The sequence below is a fragment of the Eschscholzia californica genome, unplaced genomic scaffold, assembly GCF_041429995.1.
Source record: "Eschscholzia californica isolate CP2 unplaced genomic scaffold, dmEscCali1.0.p SCAF_3, whole genome shotgun sequence".
Lineage (NCBI taxonomy): Eukaryota > Viridiplantae > Streptophyta > Magnoliopsida > Ranunculales > Papaveraceae > Eschscholzia > Eschscholzia californica.
In genome coordinates this window covers 26880607-26890565 of record NW_028238420.1, presented here as the reverse complement: position 1 = coordinate 26890565, position 9959 = coordinate 26880607, and the positions used below count along the sequence as shown (strand labels likewise).

Below are 9959 nucleotides of genomic sequence, written 5' to 3'. Positions count from 1 at the left end.
TGTAACCTTTCTGATTCAAGTACAGTTTCTTACTTGACCGCTCTCTCTTAATCTCCATTCCCAGTATCTTCTTTGCAGCGCCCATGTCTTTCATCTCAAACTCTTGACTGAGTTGAGATTTCAACTTATTTATCTCCACCATGCTTCGAGAAGCAATAAGCATGTCATCCACATACAAAAGGAGATAAATAAAGTCACCTTCGCGAAGCTTCTTGATGTATACACAACAATCATAGTCACTTCTGCGAAAACCATGCTTTAGCATGAAAAAATCAAATCGTTTGTACCATTGGCGAGGGGATTGTTTCAATCCGTAAAGAGACTTCCTCAAACGACATACTTGATTTTCTTTACCCTCAACCTTGTATCCCTCAGGTTGAGCCATATAAATTTCTTCTTCCAAATCCCCGTGCAAGAAGGCGGTTTTAACATCGAGTTGTTCCAGCTCAAGATCACTGTGAGCAACAATACTCAATAACACCCGAATAGAAGTATGTTTCACGACTGGTGAGAAAATCTCATTGTAGTCGACCCCTTCTTTCTGTGCATAACCCTTGGCCACTAGTCTTGCCTTATACCTTGTACCCTTGATTTCGGAAGAATCCTCTTTCTTCTTGTACACCCATTTACAACCAATAACAGACTTACCTTCGGGCAATGGGACAACCTCCCATGTCTGGTTCTTGTGAAGAGACTCCATCTCTTCTTGCATAGCAACCAACCAACTCTCTCTTTCCGCCGCGGTAATAGCTTGTTTGAAGGTGACCGGCTCGTCGTCTTCCACCGAGAGTGCATATTCAACCACATTTGCCTGCCCGTAATGCCTAAGAGGTTTGTCTGATCCTAACCTCTGTACCGGCTTATATAACCGTTTCGGCCTAGTGTGTACCGAAACATCCTGCTGTTGTTGTTGTAAAACTTGTGTACCTTCCCCTTGAACCTCCTCATGATCGGGTTCATCAATTTCCTCATCCTGAGTTTTATCATGATGCTCCACCTGATCATGATTCCTAGAAACCCGTTGGTCTTCGGCTTCTACTTCCACTACTTGAGCTTTAGTAGACCCAACATCACCACAACTAGGCACCGTAGCTTTCGCCATAGCTACCATAGATGACTCATCAAACACCACATCTCTGCTGATTACAAACTTCTTGTCTTCCGTACACCATAGCCGATAACCCTTGACTCCTGTAGCATATCCTAAGAAAATTGCCTTCTTTGCTCTATTGTCAAGTTTGTTACCTTTAACATGGTAATAGGCCGTACAACCGAAAACCTTAAGTCTCCCGTAATCTGCATGTTCTCCTGACCACACCTCGTAAGGTATGCCGCCATCTAAAGAAGAATGTGGAGACCTGTTCACAATATAACAAGCTGTAGCAACAGATTCTGCCCACCATTCTACGCCTAGTCCCGAATTGGAGCGCATACATCTAGCCTTCTCAAGTAGTGTACGGTTCAATCTCTCTGCGACTCCATTCTGCTGAGGTGTGTTTACTACTGTCCAGTGCCTCACAATGCCTTCCTGATTACAAAACTCCTTGAATGCCCCATTCGTGTACTCGGTCCCATTATCCGATCTTAACGTCTTCAGCTTTCGACCAGTTTTGTTCTCAACCATTGCTTTCCACACCAGGAATGTGTTGAATACCTCATTCTTATGCTTCAGAAAATAAAGCCAGACAAATCTCGAATGATCATCAACGAATGTAACAAAATACCTGGAACCACCCTTGGAAGGTAACTTTGCCGGTCCCCAGACATCGGTATGTACGTAGTCTAATACCTCTTTGCTCCTGTGCTTGCTTGTAGAGAACGTCACCCTGTGTGCCTTCCCGAACACACAATGCTCACAAAACTCCATGCAAGGCTTCTTCATGTCCTTCAACAAGCCTTTCCCGCACATCAAAGATAAACCCTTTTCTGACATATGCCCAAGGCGCATATGCCAAAGTCTCGTACTAGTCGTTGGATCCCTTCCACTGATTCCTACTGCTACATCTCCCGTAATTGTTGTCCCCAAAAGTTTGTATAAATTACCGTAACGAGTACCTCTCATTACCACCAAAGAACCCTTAACGACTTTTATGGAGCCATTCTCTATAATTATCTTACAGCCGTTCCGCTCCAACACACCAAGGGAAATTAGATTTTTCCGCAAATCGGGTATGTGTCTTACGTCCGTCAATGTTCTCACCACTCCATCGTGCATCTTGATCCGTATTGTTCCGAGTCCCACAGTTTTACATATACTATCATCACCCAGTATAACTGTACCACCATCTATACTCCTATAGGTAGTAAACAACTCCCTATTTGGACACATATGGTGTGACGCCCCTGAATCAAGCATCCACTTATCGAAGATTTTCTCAGACACCTCTGTCACCGAGAAACATTCATCCGCCTCTTCTGACACATATCCCGCCTCTTGCATCTCTTGTTTCTCCTTGTAGCCTTCGTTCTTTTGCTTCAACTTTCTCTTTGGACAAGCCGCTTTAAAGTGGCCAAGCTCACCACAACTAAAGCACGTTTTCTTGAAAGAGCCTCTAGATTTGCATCTAGATTTCCCGCCCTTTCCCTTTCCCCTTTCATTACTCCTCCCCCTCGTTACAAACAACCCTTGTGCTTGTTCTTTGTCTACTCCACCCGACGCCATACTGCTAGTAGCAACCTTACGAAGGTCATCCGCTAATAGCGAATTTCTCGTCTCTTCCATGCTTAGACTATCACCAACAAGCATCAAAGTTTGAACAAGGTTCTCATAGGATTTAGGCAATGAAAGTAACAATATGAGGGCTTGGTCATCATCCTCAACCTTAACATCAATATCCTTCAAATCTGAGATAATCCTGTCAAACCTATTCACATATTCCTGAATAGAAGAACCCTCTTCCATTCTACATGTGAATAATTTGGATTTTAAGTAGACCCGATTCGTTAAAGTTTTCGTCATGAAACTGCTTTCTAGCTTTAACCACACACCCGCCGCCGTTGTTTCTCCGTCTACTAGGAACGCCACGTCCCTCTCAAGACACAACATAATGGTAGCCCGTGCTTCGAGATCTAACTCCTCCCAATCCTCATCTGACATATCTCCTGGTTTCTTTCCCGTCAACGTCTTGTGTAATTTCTGCGAGATTAACAGATTCTTCATCTGCATCCGCCAATAAGAAAAATCGTTTTTCCCATTGAACTTCTCTATCTCATATTTCCCTGCTTTGACCGTACCACTTCTCGATCCCATCTTCTCTTCGTTCAATCTCAACAAGGCTCTGATACCAATTGTTATAACTAAAAGTCGCGGAAGCTATCGAACCTATCCTAGAAATTGATCCGATTATGAAGATTAATCGAAAAGCTAAGCCAAAATCAAATATGCGAACAGAATTTAACGAGGTTCGGCTTTAAAGCCTACGTCCTCGGGCGAACAAGAAATCTTTATTGAAGGATAGATGAAGACGACTAACACAATCCGCAAGTTCGTCCCAAGATGGTACCGTATAGAAATTAACCTTCTATACTAAATCTTCGACGACCGAGAAATTTAACACCGCTCAAAAACTATGAAAAATTTCTCTCACTCTTGCTCTCTCTCTAGCTCTCTAAAGAAGAGTTGTTGTTGCTTGTGTTGGTGTGTTATGAATGCAAACACTCAAACCCCTATTTATACATTATAGCCACCGACCCATAATAGGAAGTAGGAATTTGTAACCAAATTTTGGAAACACCAAAATTTAGAAACCAATTGCAAAACCGCCATTAATAATTGGTGCCAATTTGAAACCGCCAATTACACAAACCGCCTGTCCAATTTTTGGTTTGGTAACCAATTTGGAAACCCAAATTCCACCCACAATACCACAATTTGGAAACCCAAATTGACTCTCACACAATTTGTCACTGAAGATCATTAATCCTAATTCATACAAAACTGAGGAGATGTTACTCTCTTTCCTTCTAAATGTTTTAGTCTGAGTCGTCTATATCAAATGGACAAAATCCTCCCAAATTAACTATTCGGACCAGCTAAAAGTCACAAATCAGATGAAAACGAAATCATCATGCTTGAGCACATTTCAAATTTGACGTAGAAAAAAACAGCACTACCTAATTCAATTACATTAACCATCTGATTATGTATAAATAGACAGCCGAAACTTAAGTCTCGAAGAATTTTTGTTTCGCGATGCCTCGAGGCTTCATTTCACTTCGTAATAATGCCTCGAGATATCATCTTCAAACACATCAGGTATCTCGGTCCAGGAGGACCAACCATCTCAATTGATTTGGTTAGTTAAGTAAAAGATTTTGTCTTACAAGCATTCAAGGCTTTCGACGGACAATTAAAAAGATTCGAGTTTAATTGAAGCAAATAAGGTAGTAATGAATAAATTCAATTTAGATAGATGGATACTATCATCGAATTCAACAAAAGTTTTTTTCCTGTATCTTTTTTACATGATAAATCACTAGCAATTGCAAAGCTTGATCGTGTTCTCTAGTACTGGTTAACAAGTTGTGGACCTACAAACAAGCTTTTGTTGCTGCTGATTTTGGCATTGTATATGGCATGACCTCGATTTGTTTCTCAATTCCTGAAACGCTGTCATTGTTTCAACGTCAAAACCTCCTGCAAACTGCTCAGCAAACAAACAATAAGACTAAATTAGAAATGAAAATATTAGAACATAAAAATATTATATCATTTTGACGAGAAGTTCATATATAGGCTAGAAATGTGGTTTTATACCTGATGTACCCGAAAGGCGAATCTAACACCTTGGAGCATCAACTCTTCCAATTCGGGAGCACCACCAGCTACCTCCAATTCTAGAGAAACCCTTTGCATATACTTCATGGCTAACTTGACCGATACAAGCTTTATCTGCATCGATATATACAAATATATGTAAATAAAAAAACAAAAATGTTACTTTTTCAGCATCTCTTACAGCTTAATATGAAACTACAATTGCACTCATTTTCAACATCTACTATACAATTCCATAATTGCACTCATTAAAATGGGTATAATGTGAGTTAGAATGTCTTCATTCTTGTGTGTGGTACTACAAAATTGTGTTCGGTCAGCGAAGCACGACTTTTATTGTCATTTTGCCTATGTTCTAAAAGTTACAATATCGTAAATAGAAATAAGAAACCTTATATCTCAGACAAGAAAATGTGACAACCATATTATCACTTCGAGATATGCTTTGAAATATCTTACAAGTACTAGTTGTGGATAAAGATACCGTAAATGTGTCCTTACATAAGGTGTATACTCTTTCTAAGTATAACAGCAATAGGACCACATGGTATAGAAAAAAAGAAAGAAAACAAAGGAAGAAAAGAGGTTCACATGTTAATAAAACAAGACTTGTGCTGGTTGGATCATATGAACTTTCAATGGACCAAGCCTAGGAGCCTATTAGTAGTGTGTCCTTCACTGGCATGTGAACTAAGACGAGTACTTAAAAAAAAGAAATATAGATCCTATTGGTACTCCTTATCAGTCATCCTAGCTAAAGCTATGAAAGATGTTTTGTTTCTTACTCCACATTATTTGACATTGATCATCACTTTTTTTTTCTCAAAAGCACGCAATGAAAGTTTCCAACCAACATCGGTATCGAAATTTATCTCAAGATTTGAGTAGATTAGGTAGATAATAAGAAGATTAATAATTAACCTTAACAAGGACGCTTATCTGTCCAACTAATTCACCAGTTAAGAACCAAAGAAACTGGCAACAACTAAATCTGTGTGAAAAGCCCAAAATAAAAACACTACTATAATTAACTTCTTTTTAACTCAAAGTAAGACTTTAGTTTCTTCCAATACCATTAAAAAATGGGTGAGCATATCTATGGTTCTTTTAAGAGAATCAAGTTCATTGATAAATCAACTAAAAACCTAAAAAGACGAAATTAACAAGATAAAAATGCTAGGGTAATTGAGCCATTCACATGTGAGCGTTCACCCATGCGTTAAGGAAATAAGGCTTAGAGTCTTCCTAAACTTTTTGTCATTTTCGAACCCCAGCTAATACTTTTAGGTTCATTCTGTCCCGGCACTATCAGAACAGATCATTTGTCTTATTTATATAAGCATGGACCACTTTTTTCTTATCAAACAATAGTTTTTTGTTCCTATATAAAATAAATACACTTGTGGGGGATTGAAGTTTATTAACAATGATCAGAAAAGGATGAAATTTCAGTCGTTCGATGATATTATACCCTCACATATCTCAATGATGTATGTGAAACAGAAACTTAAAATAATGGAAGGATAAATGAGTAAAGTACCTGGTTAACAAATCCGCTTTCGAGCATCCAATCCGTGGGGATTCGATATCCTCTATATTTATTTGTAGCTGACTCACGCATTCGTGATAGATTATATACTCCATGCTCTAACCTGTGGCGATCATTAAATATCTGAGTATTAATGACAGGAAACCCTACATAAAAGTGCTATTGCTAAATGTTGATATGTGCCGCCCCATGAAGAAAGTCAAAAATCTTACGGTCCATTAGTCCTAACTCTCCTCGAAAACAGGCTTGCAAGAAAAGGATCACCTAAGACTTATCACTTTACAAATTCTAATGCTCAAATGGGGGCATAATAATGCTAATGAGTGTAAGTGTGTAACCAAATACTTTTACAAAGAAATCACAGAAAGACGATCAAATGAATTGGAGAAAAAGAAATGCTTACTTCTCCAGTAAATTCTGCATCTTTTTGAGTGATGAACCACAAGGTTGTCTAATGTCATCAGAGAAGGTTGAAGCCTCTTTTTCGAGCTTTTTCAAATCACAGAAACCAAATGCAGCCTCTCTTAATGCATCTGCCTTTTGTTCAGGCCATTCAAAGTGCTTGAGAACTGCTCTTTCATCCACCTAAAATTAAGAAAATTATAGTTTAATTGTGAATTATAATGTTGTTAATGGGTTTTAATTAAAAGGGAAGTTTAAGGGTTGTGTTAAGGTTAATTACCAAGTGAGAAAGTTCATCATCTAACCATTTGACAAAGGCCACCACATCTTCGATGTTTGTGAAAGCAGCACTCTCAACTTCTTTTATCAAGAATCTGATGAAATCTCCTTGGGTTTCTACGTCTGTCTTTATCTGTTCACATTTTGAAGTTCAATCAATCACATAAAAAAATGACCTTCCCAGTACAAGTAATTTTAAATCCAAATTGACATATAACTTCTCTTGAACCAAAAATGACTGTTATGACCTTTGGCAGTAATGGATCTTAAAAAAGGGTTTATTTCATTGGAACCAGTTGACCTTGAGCCACAAAGTTCAAAAACAAGAAGGGTTAAAGGCTCGATGGTGGGTGAAGAAACCCTAGAATCCTAAAGGATAGAGGGCATTTAATAAAGGGGTGAATCGAAACGTTTTCAAACTCCTTTTTTCCGGTGAATGATTCTAACACTTCTGAGAAAGGGCAATTTAGTCATTTCAGAATTTCAGTGGTAATTTTGTAATTAATCTGAAACTAATTGGGCGGGAAGAAGGGCACTTACAGCGAGAAGGTGAGTTGACCGATTTTCAATTTCTCCGATCATGTCACGAGAGGCGAACGGCGCCGGGACTTCGGAACCACCAACGCCGGATTCCTTTTTTGAGTCTCTTCTCATCAACGAATGATAGAATTCCACCACTTCTGGTACTCGCTTCACCTTGTTAGCGGCTGTTTTCGCCCCTTTTATCGGCAATGGTGGTGGAGGCGGTGGTGCTGGAGCTGTAATAGCCATTGGCCTAGGGGGAAGAAGTGAAGGTGGTGCTCTAGTTGTATTACCCATTGGACGAGGCGGAGGAGGTGGTGGAGGTGCTGGAGCTGTTCTTGCTGTTGGACGAGGAGGAGGTGGCGGAGGCGGTGCTGCTGGTGGCAAATTGATTAACACCGTTTTTACAGTAGAAACATTGCTATCGGAAATTACAGATGTATCAGAACTAGTAGATGTGGAATAAGTTGAAGAAGAAGATGAAGTCGGTGATGGTGGTGATGAAGATGGCCGTGGAGGAGGGTTAGGAACCCTAGGACCTCTACATTGAACAGTAGTGATTACAGATTCAGAGATTTCTAAAACTTCTTCCACATTATTACAGCGAGATTGATGTTGAATACGTTCAGATTCCATTTCTCTCTTCGGATCTACAATTTCAATCTTCTGATTCTCATGATTCAACCCAATGTCAGTTGATCTACCTCCTCTTTTCAAGTTCCTCAACAGATTTAACCTAACCGAAGAATCTATTAAGCCAGTAAATCTCTGTGACGACGATAATACTTCATTATCCCCTGTTTCATTACAAATCAACTTCGATTCAACAACTCCATTTCTCTCTGAAATAGTTTTCTTTAATTCCAAAATCTCCTCTTCCATTTCCTTCACAATCTTCTCTCTATCTCTTCTTTCATCTTCAATTCTCGCCTGTAAATTTTCCATTTCTCTTCTTAATCTCTCATTCTCAGACTCTAAACTCTCAATCTTGTTTACCGAAACTTCAAGTTCTGCATTCTTTGAAGAGATCTCGTTTTCCAAGAACGGAACAATCGCTGCCGATTGCTTCAAAAGTTTCTGCTCAATAATCTTTGTTTTGAGATGAGACTCTCGTTCTCGCAACTCTTCAACTAAACGAAGAAGTTCAGCAACATCAGGAGGACGAGGTTGAACTTGAGCAGAAGAACGAGGGAAATAAACACCGAAAGAGCGAGAAAATACAGCTTTTTGAGATGATTTTGCAGAACTTGGAGAAGGCGAAGAACGTTTAGGAGTTTCTGGTTTCGGAGTCGCTGGTGATGGTTTTTGAAACCCCATTGTTAACTTAACCTTACTACCTGCAACCATTAATGGAAGCAGAAGAACTAGTCTATCAACAAGAAGCTTTATCAAAAAAATCTTGATTTCCAAACTCTTTCTCTCTCTAGGGTTTCGTTGGCTTACAATCTGTCTCTATTCTTTACTTGAACTGTAACGAAAATGAAACATCCAAACACATCGCTTTCGTTTGAACGTGAAAAAGAGGACTCTAAAAATTGACGTTTTTGTAGCAAGAAGAAGTGTCAGAGAGAGAGAGAAATTTTAGAAAGTGTTTTTAGAGAGAGAAAGTGGGAGTAGAAGTTTGACGATCAAATAGACGAGGAGGAGGAGGAGAGAAGGCACGATTATCGAGGAACGGTCTTCTTTCTTGGATCCAATTTTTTGAAAGTTTACTATATTACTGAATTGGTAGACAGTCATCCTTATATTTTTAGACCGTTAGATTGTTTGAGAGGACATATCATTTTAAAATCGTCAGACAGGTGTACGAACAGATCGTGGTTCTTGCGGGGCCATGGAAATTATTTGATTTCATTAATTAGTAAGACACTCTCGTGTTTAACTTGAATACAGATGCCGCTTGTTTGTCACGCTAAATCCGTTTTTGTTCGTTCTGATCATTTTCAGTCGTCCGATATGTTTGGAACCTTTCATTTGGTATTTTTTGGGGTTAATTTCGTTTTGGTCCACAATTTGCGACCAATTCACCATTTTGACTCCTATAAGTATCTGACAGTTCGATTTACTTTTTAGGACATTTCAACTTTTTATAGAATTATTCTTGGGGGCCAAAATAGAATGATTTTTGAAAAAATAAAAACATAAAAGTCACATCATCTATTTATTTCTTGTTCACTTCACCTTTTTTCTCTTCTATGTCATCTCTTCCTATCCACCTCACCTTTCTTCTCCAGCGAAAAAGTCGCCAGCCGGAGAAAAAAATTTCGGTCGGCCACCTTACCATAAAAAAAAACTTTTTTGGTCTAGTGAACCAGACCTCCGGCGAAAACTCTCCTTCGCTGCAAGTCTAGAGAGAGAGAGGCGGGAGGATGAAGAGAGGGGAAAAAAGTTTTTTTTGTAATGTCGCAAGGCAGAATTTTTGTTTCCGGT

General features: G+C 39.1%; 1 protein-coding gene across 1 annotated transcript; it reads right to left on the bottom strand.

Annotated features, from left to right (window-relative positions):
- Nucleotides 1-4390: 4390 nt before the first annotated feature.
- LOC147549265 (Tetratricopeptide repeat (TPR)-like superfamily protein) lies at nt 4391-9289 on the bottom strand. Its single transcript, XM_086666082.1, has 6 exons — nt 7548-9289; nt 7009-7140; nt 6730-6911; nt 6318-6429; nt 4757-4891; nt 4391-4643 (listed from the first exon to the last, which is right to left on the bottom strand). The coding sequence occupies exons 1-6, from the start codon at nt 8874-8876 to the stop codon at nt 4515-4517; spliced, it is 2019 nt and encodes a 672-aa protein (XP_086522208.1). The 5' UTR covers nt 8877-9289; the 3' UTR covers nt 4391-4514.
- Nucleotides 9290-9959: the final 670 nt, after the last annotated feature.

Excerpts from the sequence above, each read along its gene's own strand:
- LOC147549265 (XM_086666082.1), bottom strand. The coding sequence starts at position 8,876 with ATGGTTGCAGGTAGTAAGGTTAAGTTAACAATGGGGTTTCAAAAACCA. Across the intron at positions 4,892-6,317 it reads AAAGCGGATTTGTTAACCAG|ATAAAGCTTGTATCGGTCAA; the intron begins GTACTTTACTCA and ends ATATCGATGCAG. Across the intron at positions 4,644-4,756 it reads TCGCCTTTCGGGTACATCAG|TTTGCAGGAGGTTTTGACGT; the intron begins GTATAAAACCAC and ends TTTGCTGAGCAG.